Source organism: Abramis brama (assembly GCF_963993115.1).
Source record: "Abramis brama genome assembly, chromosome: 14".
NCBI lineage: Eukaryota > Metazoa > Chordata > Actinopteri > Cypriniformes > Leuciscidae > Abramis > Abramis brama.
The window spans coordinates 21,370,239-21,394,324 of NC_139976.1; the positions used below are offsets into that span (position 1 = coordinate 21,370,239).

At 39.9% G+C, this 24,086-nt stretch overlaps 2 protein-coding genes across 4 annotated transcripts in view; both read right to left on the bottom strand.

Annotated features, from left to right (window-relative positions):
• Positions 1–1,514: 1,514 nt before the first annotated feature.
• Positions 1,515–4,298, bottom strand: LOC311095607 (uncharacterized protein). Of its 2 annotated transcripts, none has more exons than XM_084134169.1 (5): positions 3,138–4,298; positions 2,995–3,042; positions 2,582–2,902; positions 2,401–2,496; positions 1,515–2,322 (listed from the first exon to the last, which is right to left on the bottom strand). In XM_084134169.1, exons 1-3 carry the CDS (start codon positions 3,229–3,231, stop codon positions 2,598–2,600), a joined length of 447 nt encoding a protein of 148 aa, XP_083990295.1. In that variant the 5' UTR covers positions 3,232–4,298; the 3' UTR covers positions 1,515–2,322; positions 2,401–2,496; positions 2,582–2,597. The 2 variants fall into 2 exon arrangements, with proteins under 2 accessions (XP_083990295.1, XP_083990294.1); XM_084134168.1 differs by having other exon boundaries at positions 1,515–2,325.
• A 5,357-nt stretch (positions 4,299–9,655) lies between these two features.
• Positions 9,656–24,086, bottom strand: part of plcd3b (phospholipase C, delta 3b) — a 174,765-nt gene continuing 160,334 nt past the window's right edge. For both annotated transcript variants that reach the window (XM_084134388.1, XM_084134389.1), the window contains exons 14-16: positions 22,730–22,865; positions 10,086–10,235; positions 9,656–10,002 (exon numbers count right to left, since the gene is read on the bottom strand). In XM_084134388.1, the coding sequence (XP_083990514.1) occupies positions 9,875–10,002; positions 10,086–10,235; positions 22,730–22,865 (414 nt within the window). In that variant the 3' untranslated portion in view covers positions 9,656–9,874. The remainder of the gene's footprint in view (positions 10,003–10,085; positions 10,236–22,729; positions 22,866–24,086) is intronic.

Genomic DNA, 24,086 nt, shown 5'->3' on the forward strand with positions numbered 1-24,086 from the left:
GTTAAGGTCGAATCACTGGTTACATCACTATTACTCTGAGCAACTTGCTCAATCTGATTTATGAATAATGAGGGGTCGTGGCGGTTATCAGGCGTTAATACTGCATTTATGGACCCTGGCAAACTTTCTCCAGCCAGAGCTATGTTTATGAACCCTGTTTGACCAGCTAGCTGTTGTGAAAAGTCCACCACGTCATTTAGAATATTATGGAGGCGTGAATTATATTCTACAAAATCGGTGGTCTGTATTTGTCTGAGATCTAACGATCTATGTAACTATAAACCATTAAAACGAGGGCGTGGTGTTATTGTGAAATCCCCAATAACCCCACCGTTAATCATCAGAGAATCTATCTGCGCACGAGTTAGATCCGTGCGAGTTTGAGATGACCCTATTCCGGCGCCCATCTGTACACTCTCAACTCCATCATCCACAACCGGCTCTATCCAATCATGTTGGTCGATTATAATATTGTTCAATCTTTCCGCATTAGACAAATCATTACTATTTAGACCTCTTAACTGTTCACGTATTAAAAGATAGTGGGCCCTATTTTAACGATCTGAAACGCAAGTGTCAAAGCGCAAAGCGCAAGTAACTTTGTGGGAGGGTCTTGGCGCTGTTGCTATTTTCCCAGCGGGATAAATGACTCTTGCGCCAGGCGCAAATCTAAAATGGGTTGGTCTGAAGTAGCTTCATTATTCATAGGTGTGGTTTGGGCGTAACGTGAAATAAACCAATCAGAGCGTCATCTCACATTCCCTTTAAGAGCAGACGCGCTTTGTTCTAAAGCGGATTCCTATTATAACGGCGGATTTGCCAGACGCGCGCCAGGAGCGGTTCACAGCCAAGGAGAGCAACGCTCTCGTCAGGGACGTTGGGGATGGAGAAACCCACCCACATTAACTAAGGTTAAAAAGGCGTATGATAATTTGGGTAAATGTGTAAGCTAGATGTATGCTTTTATAATAAATTGTCTATCTATCTATCTATCTATCTATCTATCTATCTATCTATCTATCTATCTATCTATCTATCTATCTATCTATCATAATAATGTATGATTTGCAAAAATGAAAACTGCTGCTTCTGTGTAGATGAGAGAATCAAAGTGTATGCGCGTTGTGCACACGCTACATTGATTATGGCCAAGCATGCGCCCTAAAATAGCATATGAATGACATGCGCAAGGCGCCACTGACTTTAAACTATTTTTTCCTGGTTAGTGGCGCAATTGTTTTCTAAACCTGCAAAATAGCATGAAGGAACGTTTGCGCCGGAACACGCCTCCTTTTTTGCGCTGAACCGCCCAGGGAGCGCAAGTTCATTCCCTAGTTTAGCACGTGCTTCTGTGGAGGGAAAAGCGCGCTTTGCGCGGGTGCAAAATAGGAATGATACATGCGTCAGTGTACAAAGTCAATTGCTCTGGGTGCAAGATAGGGCCCTGAGTCTCTCGTTATTCTCAGACCTAGGATTTGATCTTGAGTGAGTTATTTCATCACACTCTGAGTCGGTTCGTTGTCTTTTAGGAAACATTTTGATATGTTTTTATTTTTAAAATTGTGTGAAACAGAAGCGTACCATCAAATATAGGTCACAATGTTGTTAATGGTGTACATCATAACTATCAGTAAAACATAATCACACACACACACCTAGATAAAAAAACAATAACAGAGAAATAGATTTAAAAAAAACTAAAAACACAAACACAAGATCTCACACACCTAGATAAAAACAATAACAGGCTAATGATTTTCAAACAATAACAGTGAAATGGATTTTTTTTTTAAAAAGTCAACCATTCTCATGTATCCCTCGATTGTCTCTGCATAATATTTAATCTTTCAGAGATTAAAGACAGTACAGTAATTAGCAAGGAATGGTCGTTCCTCACCTCCGAAAGCTCTTGTTGCAGTGATAAGACCGTGTTACGCAATTGTCTGTTTTCTTCCAAGACGCGGTCTTGGGAAACACCGAAAAATTCCACAGCACTTCTTAAATCGACGGTGTGTTGATTCTGTGTATCAATGAGTCTATGCAGAAGGTCCGGAATACCGCTCTGGGCTCGTGAAACTATATCCACTGTTTGGTGGTAAGTTAGCGGTAATGTGGCGATTTCCAGAATACGTTGAAAGCTTCTGTTTGCCGTGCGTAAAGTTGCATAGCTCAAGCCACGGAGATCTTCTGCGTTGAATAGGGGACTGAAGCTCCGCTCATCTTCATCACTGTTCTCTAATGAATTCGGTTCAGAATTTATGGTGTTCAGTACGGATTGTTGAGATTCAAAAAACACTTGGGCCTCTCTTTCGTCGGGGGTTTCTTCTAGAGCAAAAATATATATATTATACGATTTATTTAATATAGATAAAATATAATGAAACAAGAAATATATCTTACCTTCTCGCGAAGAATTCGGACTCTCATGAGCATATTTCCCAAATCGTTTTTTTCCTCGAGTGGTGGATGAAACAGATGGACTTTCGCTGTTTTCTTCTAAAAAAACAATATTATGTTATTTAAAAAAATCAAACGGATAAAAAATATAATCAGACATAAATAGTTTTCTTTTTTCCCTTACCTATCTCTGGATAGATTCATTCTTCTCCATAAATTTCCCTAAGACGTTTTATCCCTCTGTGTGGACCACCAATGATATTAGCCGTTCCGGTAATTCCCGATGCCAGAGACGGGGACGGAGGGAAAGAATCCTCGCCTTCGACTACAGGTGAGCCTTGACACTTGCCACTCTCTGTCCCTCCGCAGGGTTCGTGTAGAGGTGTTGTCTCTGGGGTGACGTCTTCGTATATCTGATTGGACGGGTTTGAATCAACAGCCAATGGGTGGTTACCTGGCTCCGGTGGATGGGCGGAGCTATGAGTCGGTGCATCCTCCGTGAGTTCTGTTGAAATAGGCCCATGAGTTGATTTTTTCTTTAAAACAAATATTAAAATAGTTAATATTAAAAAGACATAACAAAAATATACCCCTTACCTTGTAAAAAATCATTTGGCGAAACCCCCGCTGGGAATGATGTGTCATCTGTAAATAAAAGGATAAATAAAATATCGTTGAGATATCTTTGCAATTTTGTAGGTTATAATTTATGATAAAAATAAAATAAAATAAAAACTCACATAGGTCGTTAAGAATTTCTCCTAATTGAGAATCAAAATACTGATCCGATGAGACTTCGTCTCCTTCTGGTCCATAATAATGATTTGCAGCCATTTCCCAGACTCGATGTTGTGTGTCCTTCGTCGACTTGGTACATGAATGAATTAGTTAGCTCCTTTTAAAGATCACGATACGACGCGTTTTAAAAACACTTTTTTCCTACTTCATTTTCAAAGAAAGCCTTCATCTCTCCATGTGGTAGGGAATCTCATACCTGATTTGTATGGCTAGGAAAACATATGGTGAATTTGGGCCATCTCTTCAAATAAGCTCTGTAATAAAACTAATTCACACAAATCCGTCAAAAAGAGAGAAATAAAATATGTAGGATGTTATCAGATAGGCCATAACACCTCGTGTAGACATTATGACGCCATGCGTATGTGTGTGTGTGTGTGTGCGAGTGTGTGTGTGTGTTGGATGAAAGTTGAGAGGGGCTTAAAAACTATATGGTCTATTCTTTAAAATATGATGTTGACCGTGACAACACAAAAACATACGTTTATTTACCACATTTCATATGGATGTTCAAGTTTTTATAAAAGAATAAATTCCCACATGATGTCATTTTAGGGATGTCCTTAAATCGAAATTGACCTCTCAGCTTTGAGAGCGGTGTGCTAGAGGGTGTGGTCTGTTCGAACCATTGCTTCGGTTTTCTTTGGTCATATAAGTTCGACCACCGAGATGAGCGGATGTGTTTTCTATTTGGGAGCTTGAAGGGGGTGTGGGAATTTCCCACGGTGACATCTGTTGGGGGCGGGGCTAGGGGCGGGGTTTGTGTGTGTCTCTCTGTAGGGCTAATCATTCCTGTCAAACCTCCGGCCTGTGTGGACGCTCTCCTCCATCACCACAACGAAACACTTTTGTATCTTTAAACTCTGAGTCCTTTAACAATTGGGTATGTAAAAACGCAAGGCTTTTTAAATTAGTTTGTGTTTCATGTAAAAGTTTTACAAAATACTATGTGAAAGTTAAATGCTTACAAGTCAACATTTTAAAAATGATCTTTTTGTAAATGTTGTTTTAATGTTTTAACATCTTGTAAATAAAAAAGGTGTTTTAATGTTTTAAGATCTTGAAATAACACTAATTCATTTTTTTTTAATAACTCTTTTTAGAGAAAAATTATCTTTTTTGTAAATGAAAAAAAGTTTTTAATGTTTTAACATCTTGAAATAACACTAACTCATTTTTTTAATAACTCTTTTAGAGAAAATGCCATTTTAACTTATTTCATTAATGTTTTAACGTTTTAAAAGTGATGAATGTACATCTGTCTTCTTTAATAAAAACACTGATCTCACACTCTGACTATGTTTTATTGTACATTTCTTTAAAAAGTTTTAATATACACTGTTTAGAACTACTGAGCGTGGGAAATTTTCCCACGCTTCAGATGTTCAACCCATAAGGAGGTGTGGCATAAGTCAGATTTTCCCACGGTGTGTACGTACAGCCCATAAGTGGGAGGAGCTAGCGTGGGAAAATTCCCACGGTCAAAAGGGGCGGGGCTTTGAGGGCCATAAAGCAATAAAACTGTCAGTTTTTTGACGAAAGGGACCCTCCATTCTCTCTAACATTGTGGTAGTTACGGTTGGTGAAGTCGTTAAGCTCCTGGTAACCCGGGAGAGCACCACAAGTTTATCCTCCATCATCGCACTCTCCGGGCGTTCAAGCAACTGTAGCTTTCATCACTAAAACGGAAGGCCCGCCTCTCTATTCATTCGATTGGACAGTGGAAAAAAACGCGATGACGTCGGGCGCTTTTTCCGCTCGGAGTTGCTTTTTTTTCAACTTCAAAAACGCGAGGCGCAGCAGGCGCATAAACAGCGCGCAGAACGCTCGCTGCCATAGGAAACCAATTGAAAATAGGCGCCTCTCACTGCAAAAAACGCGTCAGGTGCGATCGGCCCCTTATTCTGCTAGTTAAAAATGTATTATGCAGTAACTTATTGATCTGAGCGTGTGTGTGTGTGTGTGACAGTGATTAATGCGGATACATGTCAGCCAGCGCAGCATCGCACATCAAGTTCAGCTTCGTAGAGACCTTTATTCAGTCCATTTTAAATTCTGATTTTGGCTGCCTCTCAAATGGATTAAACCATAGATATTACCCAAGAAGTTCAAGTAAATTCACTAGAAATCCACGCTCATTCAAGGGTGTGCATCTATTGCATGGACAGAGAGAAAACACTGACACCTGCAGGATTTCATCTGACGGTACTTTTTATTTAACACTAAAAAGTTAAATAAGCATACATAGTCCATCTGTTCCATGAGAGCAACGGTACCGCAGAATAAGTGTAGTGTCTATATCTATAGACGTTTTTAAAACTGAACTCCAAAAAGCAACGGAATTGTCAGACATTCATGAGCGCATGTTCACAGAGGAAAACAAATGAAAAACAACACTGGTTGTTCTCTCGATACTCGACAACGACGGAATCCAACGGCGTGGGCGAAGGTATAATATGCATGTATGAAATTGTATGAAATAATCCCGAAATAAGTACAAACACGGCAGAGATGCCAAATTCAGCGGCTGGGATTAGCTGAGGTGACGTGATGCTAACAGACAGCAGACAAACGGCTAGCAGTGACAATAGCCGCAATCCACCTGTCACTCAAGTGGCCACGCCCTTAATTATGCAGAACTTTAAAGCTTAATATAATTTAAACGGATGAGTTATAAAAAAATTCACCCCCCTCACAGTTGTCCTGAAGGGCAAAATTAGGTATATAGACCAAAACCACTTTTTGCACCAGGCTGTAAACATATTTTTTTCTGCTGTAAAATTGGGTATTATAACATGGGGGAGATACAGATTTGACTCACTTTTGCATCCAGTCTCAAGCGGACGGTCGATGAATTGCAGTTCAATTCACTTCCGTGTTGGCTTCAAGAGAGAGACAAGGGGTGCTTCTCAATATCCCTCCTCGTCTCCATCCTATGACCCGGAAACCGATCAAGCTCAGCCATCTTGAAGGACATCTCAATTCTCTAATTGCACTGCGAGGAGATGAGGATCGAGGAGTGAGGAGGCTTCCTGAGGAGTCATGAGCGAGGATACACAGGTGTATCCTTTGCGGAAGAGCTTTATTGACTAAACGTGACGCACGTATAAATTCTCCTCCCCCTTCACATCGGTCACAATAATTTAAATTTATACTTTACCTTTACAGTTTATATAAACCACACATCTCACATATTTCAACAGGGTATCTTGCTTTATTATTATTTATTATGAATTTCTTAAATAACCAAACTAATACAACATAAGGGCAGATCCTTTGAGCGCAGCTGATAATGCAGTGAAGTTACGCTCGAGTGATCAAGTATTCCAATGTATAAAAAAGCTTTCATTCGATTCCTCCGCCTTCATTTTCTTTCCTTGCATCCTTCCCTCACAAGGAAAGGATACGAGGATGCACAAATAAGAAATGAGAAGCACCCAAGGTACGAACCAAGCGTGCCGCACATGTCCTGAAAATGAAGCCAAAGCATCTCGATCACCCCAATGTGGTTGATCCCAGTATAGGTCATAAACCCTGTGCTCTCCATTTAGTCTAATTGGACATAAGGCAAACTAAACAATCAAATTATACTTCAAATAAATAAAAAAATCCCAAGATGTTTTCTGTCATTTTAGGTAGTTTTTATCACGATTATGTAAGGTTAAGTGTTTGATCTTTGAAATAAGTTTGGTCTTAGTCAGACATGGGCAGTATTTCAATTAAATGTATTTTAAATACGTATTTAATTACTTTAGTGTATTTTGTAATTTGTATTTTGCAGGTGTGGAAAAAATAAAATGTAGTTTGTAACAAAATATTTTGAGGGAGTGTATTTAGAGTATTTCAAATACTTAAATACTTAAGAAAAATCACCATATGCTTATCACCATAGTAAACGATTTTGCCATATTTTCGGTCTGATGTTGGCAATGGCAATGTCCAGGTTAGATGCACGAAAATCACGTGACACCCTGTAGGTGGTGTCCCTCCAAGAAGTGAATGAGTTTTGAACACAGGAGAAGAAGTGGCGCTGCTCCTCTTAAAAACGGCATTAAAGGGTTAGTTCACCCAAAAATGAAAATTCTGTCAGTAATTACTCACCCTCATGTTGTTCCAACCCCGTAAGACCTTCGTTCATCTTCGGAACACAAATTAAGATATTTTTGATTAAATCTGAGAGCTGTCTCACTCCTCCATAGGCTTCTAAGACATTATAACTTGCCGGCCCAAAAAATGTATTAAAGAGATCGGTAATATAGTCCAAGTGACTACAGTGGCTCAATCTTAAGTTTATAAAGCGACGAGAATACTTTTTGTGCGCAAAAAAAACACAAAAATAACGACTTTATTCCACTTTTCATTTCCTTCTCTCTGGGCCTCGAGTTTTTTCACGTAGTATAACTGCGCAGCGCATCTGTGTTGCACTTCACACGTAGGCTCAGTATTGGCCGCAACACAGACGCGCTGCGCTAAAACACTACGTGAACCAACTCGAGGCCCAGAGAGAAGGAAATGAATAGTGGAATAAAGTCGGGTTTTTTTGGCGCACAAAAAGTATTCTCGTTGCTTTATAAACTTAAGATTGAGCCATTGTAGTCACTTGGACTATATTAACGATGTCTTTAATACATTTTCTGGGCCGGCAAGTTATAATGCCTTATGCCTATGGAGGAGTGAGACAGCTCTCAGATTTAATCAAAAATATCTTAATTTGTGTTCCGAAGATGAATGAAGGTCTTACGGGGTTGGAACAACATGAGGGTGAGTAATTACTGACAGAATTTTCATTTTTGGGTGAACTAACCCTTTAAGATTATTGTGGGAGTATTTTTGTATTTTCAAAATACTAATTACTTGTATTTTATTTAAATACATTTTTCACATCAGTATTTTGTATTTTATTTTGTTACATTTCATGAGCCAGTATTTGTAGTTTGTAACAAAATAGTTTTTGATGTATTTGTGCCCACCTCTGGTCTTAGTTAGTTATTTAATGCTATAAAAACTGGAGTGTTACGTCATGATTAACAGCTGTGATTGACAGCTTCTCTGAGCAAAGTAGTGACTTCGAAGTAGTGACTTCCAAAAAAGTCTGTTGGTACCTCAGTGACTGTGGAAGTCACTGAGGTACCAACAATGGAAGAGAGTGAAGGTGTGTCGTCCATCTTTTTTTACAGTCTATGGTACGAACGTGTTGTGAATTAGGCAGAGATTTTTCGTGAGAAGTTCTCCAGTGCATACAAATACGAAATGATCCACACAATTATTAGTGAATGAGACCCATCTTTATGTTGTTTCTACGTTACTATTTAATCACAGAAAAAAACGTGTGATTAATCTAGTTAATGTTTTAATCAATTGACAGTAATAATATATATATTTTATAGCTTGTTTATAAGTAACAATAACTAAATATCCTGACAACAATTTTAATTTACAGAGAAACAAAATAGGGAAAAAAAGATACTTTGCTATATTAAAATTTATTCTAGTTTAAGTATTAATTTAACAATGTAGTAGGGTTTTTGCTTTTATATATATATATATATACAGTGCAATGCATAAGTGAATACACCCATGCTAAAGTTGACTAAAAAGAGGAATAAAAAATCATATTTTGGAAATTGAACTTAATGCCTTAATTTAAAAAATTAGGAAAAATCCAACCTTTAAGGACACCAATTTTCTTTGTGAATGAATAATGTATCGTAAATAAATAAATGTTCTTCCTTAAAATACATGGTGCATAAGTGAGTACACCCCTATGTTAAATTCCCATAGAGGCAGGCAGATTTATATTTTTAAATATTTTTTTATTTTATTTTTTAGGATACTATGCATCCTGATAAAGTTCTCTTGGCCTTTGGAATTAAAATAGCCCCACATCATCACATAGCCTTCACCATACCTAGAGATTGGCATGATTTTATTTCAGTTAGCCTAAAAGCTAGTTTGATTTGCATTGAGAGATGATCTTATGGAAAGTACCCCATGCCAATCTCTAGGTATGGTGAATGCTATGTGATGATGTGGGGCTATTTTAATTCCAAAGGCCAAGGGAACTTTATCAGGATGCATAGTATCCTAAAAATTTTTAAAAAAAAAATACTTAAAAATAAAAATCTGCCTGCCTCTATGGGAATTTAACATAGGGGTGTACTCACTTATGCACCATGTATTTTAAGGAAGAACATTTATTTATTTACGATACATTATTCATTCACAAAGAAAATTGGTGTCCTTAAAGGTTGGATTTTTCCTAATTTTTTAAATTAAGGCATTAAGTTCAATTTCCAAAATATGATTTTTTATTCCTCTTTTTAGTCAACTTTAGCATGGGTGTATTCACTTATGCATTGCACTGTATATATATAAATAAAGCATAAACCCCACTATATTTAAGCATTGATTTAACAATGGAGTAGGGTTTATGCTTTATATATATTAAACTAGAATAAAATTGAATTTAGCAAAGTATCTTTTTTCCCTATTTTGTTTCTCTAAATTAAAATTGTTGTTAGGGTCCTTTTTTACAGTGTGAAATGGCTTCTGCATATATGTTTTTAATAACATATAACTCTCACACAGTGGTGGCAATTTTGGGTCACAAAGTTGATGTAAAAAACTGTAATTTCCCAGATAAGGGGCACTTCAGGTACTTTAACTGCACGCTTTATTCTCAGGTACTATGTGTGCCCGCTTGTCTGGTAGGGCTGCTGTAGCCAGGAGTGATTTTAACATGGATGAAGAGACTGGAGGGAGACATGCTGGAGCCGTCTGCTTTCAGCAGATGCACATGTCTGTAACCTGCAGAACAAATGTTACAGAATAAGTGTGTGCAGCCAAAACAGGGCAGTTTGTGTTCAGTAAAGAATCAATAAAAGTCATACCTGTCCGCATGCTTGTGAAAGGAAATGTAAACTGGCCCAGAAAATCATTACTGGTGGCGTAGTCATGGTCCTCGACCATAAAACGTACTAATACCAGCTCTGGCACATGAAGCTGGAACTTAAAGGTGCAGTCCCACCTGGGGTTAAAGCCTGAGGAGGGTAAAACATGTTTAAATCACATCTGATAAGCCAAAACATTATGACCAATCATTTTTGAAGCGAATATCGCTGATCATCTCCTAACAAGGCCACATATTAAGGTCTGAGTAGATTAGATGGTAAGCAAACAATTAGTTCTCGTAATCAATGTGTTGGATGCAGGAGAAATGGACAAGAATAAAGATTTAGGTGACTTTGAAAAGGGGCAAATTGTTATGGCAAGGTGACTGTCATAGTAATCGCAGTAACATCAAGGCTTGTGGGTTGTTCATGGTCAGCAGTGATGAGAATTTACCAATGGTGGTCCGAGGAGGGACAAACCACAACACCGGTGAGAAAGTGTTGTGCCCCCAAGGCTCATCCATGCATGAGGGCAACAACGGCTATCCTGTCTGGTAAGAGCCAATAGAAGGTCCACTGTGGCATCATTACTGTGGCTCTTTAAGTCATTATTTTAATGATGGTTATGGGAGGAATGTGTCACAACACACACTGCATGACACTGCTGCATAGACGCAGACCAATCAGAGTGGCTATGATGACCCGTCTACCGTTGAAAGCAATTACAATGGGCATGTGAGCGTCGGATTTCTGAGCAGTGTAAGAAAGTCGCATGGTCCGATAAGACGCATTTTCTTTTATATGACGTGGACGACGGTGCTATTTAACTGGTGAAGTGATGGCACCAGGATGCATTGTGGGACTACGAGGAGCTAGCGGAGGGAGTATGTACCTAAACCTTGTTACAGACCAGGTACACCCCTTCATGACAATGGTGTTCCCTGGTGGAAGTGGCCTCTTTCAGCAGGATAATGCACCTTGCCACACTGCACACATTGTTCAGGAAAAGCCCTCTTGTGGTCTTCGGTCACTTTTAAAATGAAACTTGGTGACTTTTATGGCACTTGGTATATGAACACACACAAAAATTGAGGGCATGATTTGAAAAGGCTAAGTGGTTGTAAAAAAAAACAAAAAACAAAAAAATGTCACACTTGTGGTCTTCACGGTCATAGACCGCCATAGGAAATGAATGGGAAATGGGCAAAGAAATACGAAAATACAGAACATTTTGATGCGTACAATCTACAAATCAGCCACAATGCAGAAAAAAAATCCACAAAAAATCAGATCCAGATGGATTAAGCTGTGATAAAGCATTTTAGTTCATTTTTGTTATGTAATGTTATGTGTAACAAAATGTTTTCTCTGTATCCAGGTTTGACCAGTAGCACCTCACTGCAGTACACGAGATCCAGGGGGCGGAGTTGGATCCAGATGTAAGGGGTGGAGATTGGTAGGTTTAGGGGTGGGTTTAGGGAATCGGGGTGGAGATTGGTAGGTTTAGGGGTGGGTTTAGGGATCAGGGGGTGGAGATGGGTAGGTTTAGGTATATGTAAGGTGGCAGGAGTTGGATCTGGATCCAACTCCTCCCCCTGGATTTCGTGTTCTGCAGTGAGGACCATCTCGGTTTGACTGTCAAGTCAAGTCACATTTATTTATATAGCGCTTTTTACAATAGTAAAATATTGCAACAAAGTTTGTCTCCAGAAGAAAATAGCGTCACAGTCCAGCTTAAGTAAGTTCAGAGATGTTTCATTTTTGTTGTAAAAAAATTATTAATTTAGTTAATTTATATATATAGCCGCTATGGAGAAAACCGTGATGTCATCATCCAGCTCAGTTCAGTTCTCATATAATGGTGTCAATGCAAGCAGATCAATATTATTGTTGAATATTAATAATAATAATTAGTTGAATAATAATTAAATGTTAAATTAAATGTCCCCAACTAAGCAAGCCAAAAGCCAATAGCAACAAAGGTGACAAAGGTGAAAAAGGCGATAGTGGCAAGGAACCAAAACTCCATCAGGTGGCAGAATGGAGAAAAAAAAACCTTAGGAGAAACCAGGCTCAGTCGGGGGGCCAGTTCTCCTCTGGCCAACGAACGAACAGTGTATGATTATGATTCAGGCAGCATTTTAGGTCAGAAGTCAGATTGGATTGGAACAATCAGAAAATTATCCAGTTCCATCTGGTTGAAGATCGGAGTCCTCACACGGTATGGAGACGGGTTTGTTGAGGATCAGTGCCGATGGCTGTCGTGTCGATGATGACCTTCACAGGGGAGAGTCTAGCTGACACAATCTCTGCTGACACTTAAGGGATGCATTGTGGTCGTGTCTAGGGGCAGGTCCACCATCTAATCTGGATACGGCCCGGATCCGTAGTAATAACGTAGTATTAACGTCACATCAAAATTTCAATATATATATATATATAAAACACTTGACAAAAAGTAGTATTTGAGAATTTCTAAAAATACGTTCAAATCCACAACTTAAAAGTAAGTTCTACCAGAAAGACCCGGGAGAATAAATACCGTAACAATTATACGTTTATTAACAGCCCAGCAAGCAATATATGATATAAAGTTCGTAGCTCACAATCCAAGGGTACGGACTCTGCATTTCCTGCCTGAAGACAAAGGCAGGGGTGCAGCCGACCCCCTGTGAGGTATGGGAAGGGACCATCCTGGTGGTGGTTGGGAGGATGGAGGGGAAGAAACCATCTTGGAAAGAATGAAAGCGTCAACTCAGACATGTGTAAGTACCGATCCTTTATACTACAAGTATTAGAACATGATTGGATAGATGAGAAAATAAGGGACGTAACAATTGAGTCTTCCCGGCAGAACTTACGCTAAAGCTTTCATTCATTTTGTCTTAAAACTACTAGGGAGTTCACAAGCCTCTCTGTAGATAGCTATACTAGCATCTAGAGGTTACACCATAGAATTACGTTTTTCTTTCTTTGCTCTCACCAGGTGTCTCATTTATAAAACTGTGCATAGGATCCTTACTAAAAGTCTACATGCGCCAGAAAGCCAAAAATGGCGTACGCCCAAAAATGACACCAGCCCCACTAACTACCCAGTGCCCAGGCAACAACACCCAGACTGTGGAGATCGGCACCCCGAGCCCACCGCAGGCAACGAGAGCGACTCCGCCACTGGCCAGTGCTAACAAGAGCGACCGAGCTGAACATCGCCAAGGAGCCTAAGCACCGCATGCCTAACCAGGTGTGTGAGCCGGCTGCACTATCTGTCGCCTAGGGCCGGGGTTTTCAAAGTGGGGGCCGCAGCAAGTTGAAAAAAAGCGGGAAAAAACAGAGTTAAAAAACGTAAAATATTTGTTAATATGAGTATTGTTATGAAATAGCATTATAATAATTTGTTGCACTTTTGATGGACAAAATAAATATGATTTCACACAAAAGTACCTAAAATGCACATAATTTGCATGTATAGTGTGTTTTAACAAGAACTGGAGTAGGCTATGTCAGAAAAGAAAATGAAGTCTCAAAAATATTTATAGAAAATGTACCCATTTAAACTTGTTTTTATTAATCAGTTTTGGTAAAAGTGGTGTTTTATAAATATATATATATATAGAAAATAAATATTTGTGTGTGCTGTAAAGTGGTTAGAAAAAATGAAATCGGAATCGGCTAAAATCTGTATCGGCAGGTCAAACTCAATGTGTGTGGAAGATGTTTTATTTATTTATTTCTACATTTGCCGTAGTATTGTCGATGGGTTCAATAACACATCCTGCAAAAGGGTGGCCTTGGCCAGAACCTAGTGGTATTTGGGGGGCCTTGTCATGGAAAAGTTTGGGAACCCCTGGCCTAGGGAGTGCTAGTGGAATACGAGGGTATGGAAGTGAGCCCCACCCAACCTCCCGCCACTGAGAGTGAGTGTTTGGCAAGCACATGGGAAAACTGTTTTGATTTTGGAGAGGTTAACTTTCTGCCCAGTTTGCTACCATCTGAATCTGTTATGTCTCTAATTCTCTGGTCCCACCCAACCTCCCTCTCCCATCACCTCTCCAAAATATTTGAGACTTTATTTTTTGTTGGATTTTGCATCACTCTCCAAGCCCCTCTCCAGTCCTCAGCCACACCTGCCATCCAGTCATTGCTGCCTCCCATCAGCCCTTCAGTTTCAACCTCCTCTCAGTGGCAAGGATCCACATTGGGACTGCTGGGAGCCATCTCTTCCTGGCTATGGGAAGCCCATGGCTCCGCCTTCTGCCTCTGTGTGCTCCACTCCTACTCGACCCGTCGCCCTGGCTCCTGCACCGGCCCTCCTTCCTCCCTCGTTGTCGGCAGTGACCATCGGCCGTTCAGCCTCACCGGACTCCCTCAGCACGTCGGCTCCACCTGAGTCGTTGCTCTCCGGCCCTGCACCCCTTCAGCTTTGGCCAGCTCCTCCCTCCCTCAGGCGAGACGGAGACCTCCGGATCCCTACCACCATCTCAGGCGGTCGTCACTGCGGCTACGTTGCAGCTGCCTAGATCGTCAGAGTCCCTTCGCTACATCGGCTCTCCGGCTGTGCGGTGGGCTCCTTTCTCCATGACATCACCTCCAGTCGTCCTCATGGTGGCATCAGTGACAACATCTCCATGGCTCCTCCATCCTGTGCCATGGGGCGCAGTCTCAAGTGTGGCTTGGGTCAGTAACCTTCTTCCTTTGCTCAAGGCTCCTCTATGGCTTTTACCACCTTCTGCACCACCCTGGACTTTTGTATTCCGCCTCCTCCTGGTCGGCCGTCCACCTCCAGAACCTCCTCATGTGTCCTCTGCCTGTTTTGCCAACCATTTGCCATCTCCTCCTCTTTGCCTCCTTGTCACCACGGCGCGAGGACGTGCCTTCCGGGAGGAGGCATCCTGTCACACTCTGGCACCACATGGACTCTTGTTTTTAGTCAGAACCGTTTCTCCTTAGTTAGTTTGTTGTCATGGACACTCATTAGTTTCAGCTGTGCACTAATCAATCATCTCAATATCCTCTGACTATTCAAGTTCAGTTCTGTGTGTCTTTGTCTGGTCTCGTCTATACTATGGTTGTGTTGGATCGCTTAAAGGTCCCATTGCATGGGTTATTTTATTATTTTAGAATGTTTCCTGGGGTGCCCTTATAATGTTAGTATGTTTTTTAGATCAAAAGTTGTTATAATTTAGAAATAAAAGGCATATTTCCTAGCCTGATTTTAGCCTCTGATTTGAACGCTCTGTTTGAAGGGTCGTGTCTGCTGTGAGACTTCAGTGTAAACGCCCACTGCTGTGATTAGCTGACATGCTTGCATATGAAATATCTAGCATTACATGTGGAACTCTCTCGAAAACTTTTACTATTACATCTATTATACGTTTTTACTATTACAGCTATCGGGATTAACGAATCGTGAGAAGTTTTTTAAGTATTTAGATCTATTCCCATCACATAGAAGGTTGCAGTGATGAGCACTGAGCAGATGACAGCCTGTTGATCGCGTGAATGAAGATCTTATCATTGCAGCGCAGTTTCTGCACTCTCACTAATGATTTCACCAATGCAAACATGAGGTAAGTACAGTAAGAGCTTCGTTGTGCAGTGTAACAGCGTCATTGATTTCATAATGAGTTTTAGCAAGTGTCCAGATAAACTCGCGCTGTGTGATTGACAGCTTGGGCGATTGGAAAGGGATTGATCTTTGATCGCTTTCTATATATATTTTAATCACAGTTTAAGTAAGATTATTTTCATCCTACTAAGAGAAACGACGTGAAGTTGATCGTTTAGTCACTGGCTTGATTTACTGATGCATAAACTGTATTGAACGATTTTGAGAGAAAGATTATCTGTCTGAACTTGAACAATTACACATCAGAAATTCACATAACCCACTGGTTCTTCAGAGGCTCGGTTGAAGGAACTAAAAAAATACTTTTGTGTTCATTTGTACATCCAAACACAGAGCAACTGCCATGCTTCGCTCGTTTGCAAGCCATGATGTCTCTCGAGGAAAAACCAATATCGCGCTCGCGCAGCTCATTTTCTCATGGGCGGGCCAAAATCTTTTTGCGGGCAAAGAAGAGAAAGGGGAGGTGACCTTTCCCCTTATGACGACATAAGGGGAAGATTTCTAGATTCGCCCGTCTGAGCTTTCATTTTCTCAAAAATACCCAGGGCTTGGTTTACACCCACAGGGTTCGTACAGATTCTGTAAAATGAAATTCAAGGACTTTAAAGGACTTTTCAAGCACTACTTTTTGGGATTTCAAGGGCTTCCATCAACACCTATCAAACGACATCTTTATTATTAGTTTTTTTTTTTTTTACTCAAATTACATATATATGGTGGTATCTGATGTTTCACTTCATAGAGATCAATCCATTGACCAGCGCTGTCAGGCATGGGAAATCCCCTTAACCATTGAAAGGATATTTAAATAGATTTTTTTTTTCATGAATATATGATTGACCTGAAGAATGAAAGTTGTATTATATACTTATCATATACTTATACATATGCGAAATAGCTCTATATCTCAGACGGGCTGCAGCGTTAATTTTTGCATGAAATGATTGTATTTTTTCAACAACAATTTTTTAAAAATATTATTAACTAGTTATGCACCGATACCACTTTTTGCAGAACGAGTCCAATACTTTCATTTTTGGTTCTCGCCGATACCGATACGGTAACCGTAACCGATCCCTGATTTTTCACTGCATTTGTAATTTTTAAATGTATTAGTAGATAAACCAAAAGAATATAAATCTTATTAGTTGGCTTAATTTGTTCATCAAATATATATTTATTTCAGTTATTTTAATGCTTAATTAAGCCTGCTAAAATGCATTGTATGAGCTTCTGTTACTGTCACTGTTCATTCTATTGCTCTATCATATTTTATCTTTCATTTAATAGCACAGCACATATTTAGAGCTGCTTCAGCAGGGCTCAGTGCTGAGGATCGGGTCAGTGGTACAAATGTTTAGACACCAGTGAAATATCAATTATTTAATCCAATTTTGATACTACAACAAAAAATACCTGTCTAATTAATGTGAATTTAAAACATTATTAAACACAAGCAGTCAGTAACAAAATAAGAACAAATAATCAAATTACAAATAGGACAAATAAATACAATAGAACAAAGAAAGGCAACAAATGAAATAAACAGTATTTAGAGTTTTTCGGGTAGATCTAACAGGCATAGAAACTTGAATAAAGTAGCCTAATCAAATGTGAAAAAATTGCATATTCATTACTGTATAAATTATATATAGATGGATATTTTTGTAAAGTTGAAAGGGTAGCCTATTTAGTCAAGAGCAGTGAGTAATTTCTTTGTCCTTTGTTTGATTAACATTAAAACACAGAAGCAGGTTTATTAGACTGACTGCCCCTTTAAGACCGAACGCACGGACCGCATTTGAACATGGCTACGTTCACTTGAGATATAACCGACTATAACCTACTAGGATAATCACCAAGACGGGCGTTTTTACATCATTTTGTGTGAATTCGTCCGCACAAGCGCAAGACTTGAAAGACAATTTAATTCAGTATTCGCGCGCTGAGACGCTGGTTTGCGGGGCGCGCGCTTTGGATGTTTGTGTTCATGGAACCAAACGTCCAGTAATAATGTAGGGAACCACTCATTATGCATAAATCAGGTAACAGTTCATGTTTTACTTTAAGTTACATATACGATTTAGTTTTCATCCAAATAACACGTGCTGAGTGAACGATCAGCAATCAAGAGCATTCAACAGAAGTGCGTGCTCTCTCTCTCGTCAGTTAACGTTAATAATAAGCTACATGCCTCGTTTTATTTTCTTTGCCATTGACATCCGACTGAACTACACATTCCACTGATGTCTGTTTAAAGGGATGTGCTCGACCAGCTCGTGCGTCTGTGCCGCTGCGCGATCAATCCACTGTGCGTTCTTCTGTAGCTCGCGCGCTGGTAGGCCTATCGGTTGTTGGTATCGGAGCATTTTTACGAGTGCGATTACATGAGCTCGGTATCGATGCATCCCTATTTTTAATGATTCAAGCACTTTTCAAGTACCTCTTCAAAAATCTGGCTGTTTTCAAGGGTTTTCCAGGACTTAAATTTCAAAAAGTCAAATTCAAGTACTTCAAGCACTTTAAGCACCTTGTACGAACCCTGCACCCATCAAAACGTCTAGCCACTGGGGACCATAGGCAGGCTAGGGGAACTCATATTAATGTTAAAAAACCTCATAAAGTGAAATTTTCATGCAATGGGACCTTTAACTCTATGTTGGACTTAACCTGTGTGGATTCTTAAAGATTACCTGTTTACACTCCTTCCTCTTCGTGTGTGTTTACACAACCTGTTTGTGACCATATCATTTTTAAAACATAGTTTAAATTATTCTTTTATTTATTTAAACTGTTATTGTGAACATGCCACTGTTTGATTAGGACTCCTAATGAAGATTTAAGGTGGTTTTCCTGCATCTGCCATCAGTACCTCAGCTCACCATCAGTTTTGCCAAACTGCTCCATCTCCAAAATGTTTGTACGTATGGGTCAGAGTTTGCATGCAGGTGCATACATTTTCCCATCAAGTTTGTTTTTATAATTCACAACTTGTGCGTCGGAAGTGGCATACGCCTCTTTCAGGGCCTGATCGGCCTGTAATTAGTCAATTACAGGCTGATCTCGAATCTACCTTTTCTGTCAAAGATACTAGAAAAGGCAGTATCCTCACAACTATGTTCCTTTTTAGAAAGAAATGGTATCTGTGAGGATTTCCAGTAAGGAATTAGACTGTACCATAGTACTGAGACAGCTCTCATTAGTCACAAATGATTTGCTCTTATCATCCGATCATGGTTGTATCTCTCTATTAGTGTTTGATCTTAGTGCTGCATTTGACTTACTATTGACCACAACATTCTTTTAAATAGACTCAAAAATTACTGGAATTGCATTAGCATGGTTTAAGTCATACTTGTCTGACCGTTATCAGTTTGTAGATGAAGAGATGAAAGAAATTAAGAGATGTCTTATCGATCACAAGTTCAGTATGGAGTACCACAAGGCTCAGTACTAGGACCGTTGCTGTTCACTCTGTACATGCTACCCTTGGGAGATATCATTAGGAAGCATAGCATTAGTTTTCACTGTTATGCTGATGATACTCAGCTCTATATTTCTTCGTGCCCTGGCGAAACTTACCAATTCACAAAATTAACAGAATGCATAGCTGATATAAAAAACTGTATGACTAGTAATTTCCTACTACTTAACTCTGAAAAACAGAGATTCTAATTATTGGACAAAAAACTTCCTCATGTAATAACCTAGAATACTGTCTAACACTTGATGGCTGCTCTGTCAAATCTTCTCCGCCGTCGGTTAGGAACCTGGGTGTGCTCTTTGAAACCAATCTTTCATTTGAAAGTCACGTTTCTAGTATCTGTAAAACCGCATTCTTCCATCTTAAAAATATATCTAAATTATGTCTTATGCTCTCAATGACAAATGCGGAACAATTAGTTCATGCATTCATGACATCAAGGCTAGATTATTGTAATGGTCTTATGGATGGTTGCCCTGCACGCTTAATAAATAAACTACAGCTGGTCCAAAACGCAGCAGCTAGAGTTCTTGCTAGAACCAGGAAGTATGACCATATTAGCCCATTTCTATCAACACTGCATTGGCTCTCTATTAAACATCATATAAATGTAAAAATATTGCTGATTATTTACAAAGCACTAAATGGTTTAGCTCCCCAGTACTTGAGAGAGCTCTTAACGCATTATAGTCCTTCACGTCTATTGTGATCTCAAAATTCCGGCCAGTTGATAATACCTAGAATATCAAAATTGACTGCTGGCGGTAGATCCTTTTCCTATTTAGCACCAAAACTCTGGAGCAGTCTTCCGAACATTGTGCAGGAAGCAGACACACTCTGTCAGTTTAAATCTAGACTTAAAACACATATTTTTGACCTAGCATACACATAACACATTATAAACTTCTATAATTCAATGTTAGGCTGCATAGATTAGGTCAGCCGGAACCGGGAACACTCCCCATAAATCCTGATGTACTCGTTACATCATAAAAAGAATGGCGTCTACGCTAATATTAGTCTCTCTGTTTATCCCGAGGTTTACCGCAGTCCGCCGTATCCAGATCTGATGAAGGACCTGCGCCTAAATATTTTTTTAAGGCCAGACAAGTAATTTGTTGAGGTCAAGTTGTAAAGAAAGACTACATGCCTGCGCACATACAGTACTGTGCAAAAGTCTTAGGCATGTTAATATGTTAAAACCAAAAAAAATGGTTTTAAGTCAGTTATTTATATCTTTTGCTGTAGTGTGTCAGTAGGAAATATCAGTTTACATTTCCACCTGATCTCACCATCATCGAGTCAGAAACAGAAAAAACTGAGACAAACTAAATCCAGAAGAACTGCGGGAATGTCTCCAAGATGCTTGAAGAAACCTTCCTGCAAAGCTACAGTACTGTGAAAAGAACTGGCACTTGTGTTAAAATGCTGTAAAGTGAGAATGCTTTCAAAAATAAGATCACAAATTGAATTTATTTATCATTTAACTTCTATTAACTAATTCAAATCAATATATGGTGTAACGACCCTTTGCGTTTAAAACGGCTTTTGTCCAGGTACACTTGTGCAAAGTTTTTCAGGTAGCTTTGCAGGAAGGTTTCTTCAAGCATCTTGGAGACGTTCCCACAGTTCTTCTGGATTTAGTTTGTCTCAGTTTTTTCATGTAATCACAGACGGACTCGATGATGGTGAGATCAGATCACACCGGCTGTTGTCAGACTCCTTGTGCATACACAGATCTCACTGGTTAATTACAATTAATGGCAAAAAGAATGTTTGGAAATGTAAACTGATATTTCCTACTGACACACTACAGCAAAATATATAAATAACTGACTTAAAACCATTTTTTTTGGGGGGGGGGGTATTAACATGCCTAAGGCTTTTGCACAGTACTGTATAAATTCAAATGCGCATACCTATAGACTGAACATGTAATACGCATTTGTGTGCCGTCAGCGTTTTCACAGGTTTGCGTTTTTAAAACTTGCGCAGAGATAAAATTATTATTATTATTTTTTTTATTTTTTTCAGGGCTTGCACCTTGGAACCTATTTCAGGGTTTGCGTTCTCGAGCAGCCAGGCACTTTTGTTGTGCGGGTGAGCAGACCGGAGCGCGTTAAGGGTTTTCTGTTGGAACGTGTCGTGTAAGCGGCCCTAAGTTAATAACTAAAGATCTTTGCAACGGAAGTGAATCAATAAAAACTAACTTTAGCTGGACAATAACTTTATTCTAGAGCTTCTGTAAAGCCAAAACAATCTCTGTTACTTTCATTTCCAATTATCACTGTAAAGCTGCTTCAAAACAATGTATATTGTTAAAAGCACTATTTAAATGAAGGTGACTTTTGTGCGTATGTAATGGTTATAAATGAGTAAAGCTGTAAAGCTGCTTTGTAAACAATCTATATTGTTAAAAGCGCTATATAAATGAAGGTGACTTTTGTGCGTATGCAACGGTTATAAATGAGTTTTACATTTTCAGTGTCCGGTCACTTTTGACCGCGAAGACAACAAGTGTGACTCCCAAATGAGGACCACAAGAGGGACCATGATAAAGAGTTCAAGGTGTTGTCCAGGGGGTGTATTACAGAACCTTTCTATCTTAAGGCTTAAGTTAAGATCTGACATGTTAATTTAGGATTTTTCACAAAGTTGTATTACAGAAGCAAATCTTAACTTGATTTAGGATTCTTATCCTTCTTACAAAATCTCATCTGTAGTTAGGAAATCTTTAACCGCTCCATCGTGTTCAGTAATCAACTCTCAGGTCTGTTACCAAGCAAACAACAACGCGAAAAGCAGCTGCTTTGAAGTAAGTGCTAGAGAATGGAGAAACGAAATAGGTGTGCTTTAAATTAAGTGCTGCCGAAAGATAAGTTTTGATAAGCTTGGTAGAAAAGGCAAAGCCTATCAGTATATTTCATGGGAGTCTTCATCTTGTATCATTAATAAATGTGACTTCATTCTCAGACAGAGCTATTGTTATGTGATTTTTAGAGTTGGCTTTTTAGTTTTTAGTTAGGACACTAAAGTTAAGACACTTTTTAGAATTTTTTGTGGAGTTAGGATGCTTCTGTATTACCCTTTTCCTATCTGTATTTAAAATAAGATTATGCACTTTAGAAATGCCATTTTGTTATAGCTTTTGTTGTAAATGAGGTTCTAACTGAAATTGCCATGGTTACCAAACAGATAAGATAAGATTCTAAAGTTAGATATTTCTGTAATATGCCACCTGGCCTCTTAATTTCCCAGATCTCAATCCAATTGAGCATCTGTGGGATGTGCTGGACCAACAAGTTCGATCCATGGCGGCTCCACCTCGCAACCTACAAGACCTGAAGGATCTGCTTCTTCTAACATGGTGCCAGATACCACAGGACACATTCAGGGGTCTTGTTGAGTCCATGCTTTAGTGGGTCGGCGCCGTTTTGGCAGCAGGCAGAGGACCAACAGCATATTAGGCAGGTGGTCATAAAGTTTTGGCTCATTGGTGTATAATTAATAAATGTCAAAAAAATTCTGAATTACCATTATTGTCAATGCGGTGCGTCTTCTTTGTGTTGTTGTCTATGGGAGCCCCATAAGTCTGCACCCATACAAGAGGGTCCACGATGGAGCTGAGCTTTTCTTTGTCAGGTTTAGGCAACTGCTGGGCTGAAATCACCTAAAACAAGACAAATATATGATTATGATTTTACCAGGAAGAACATCCCTGCTTAAAAATACAGCATAGAGCTGGTCTAGCTGGTGGACCAGCATATTCTGTTCTCAAGCAAAACGGAGCTGGTGAAGCTGGTTCACCAGCATGGTCTTGCAGAGTTGAGTGTGAGTAGGTCAGCTGTCTGTATGCAAGCAGTGTTTTGGGGACAAACATTGTTTTTGCTTGCATATTTCTATATCTAACACATTAATGATGCAAAGGAAAAACAATTTTCATAAGGTTAAAACATATGATTTATTGAATTATATGATTATAACTCTGTAATTTCTTTTGTTCCCTCTCCTGAAAGTAGAATGGTTACGTATGTAAGCCTCGTTCCCTGAGTAGGGAACAGAGACGTTACGTCAGTGACGACGAATGGGGTTTCGCTTAGAAAGCCTCTCACCTTCGAGTATACATAACGAGCCAATGGCAAGAAAAGGGGGGCTCTTAGGAATACACATATGACCCGGAGGGGGATGCATATGGGGAATCACTGGGGTGTCCAGCCACAGGTGGAATATTTCAAGGTCGCCCAGAGGGGGAACCATGCACATGGAGGCACCTAGCCAAGCGCGAAAGCTGCCAGTGGCATAACTCTGGTGTTGGCGTCAACAGCACTGGAGGAACTCAGGGCCTGCGGGGAGGCTCACCTGAGGAGAATAATCGCACGTATCCCGTCCGTGGAGAGGAATGGCGAGCAAGCGAAGACACCTGAGCAGAATCTAGTATCGGCTGGTTGAAGTGAGTACATGAGAAGAAACTGGCTTCACTCGGAGATTGTGGAATCTCGCGAATGTGTTAGGTGTCGCCCAGCCTGCAGCTCTGCAGATGTCTGTTAGCGAGGCGCCATGCGCTAGAGCCCATGGCGAGTCGACCTTGCTGCTGGTAGCCAAAGCAATGGTGTCCACTAACCAGTGCGATAACCTTTGCTTGGAGAGAGCCTTTCCCTTCAGCTTCCCACCATAACAGACAAAGAGCTGGTCTGAGGTCCTGAACACTGTGTTCTGTCTACGTAAGCACGGAGGGCGCATACTGGACAGAGCAGTGACAAGGCTGGGTCTGCCTTCTCCGAGGGCAGCGCTTGCAGGTTCACCACCTGGTCTCGAAAGGGTGTGGTGGGAACCTTGGGCACGTATCCAGGCCGGGGTCTCAGGATCATGTGAGAGTAGGCCGGCCCAAATT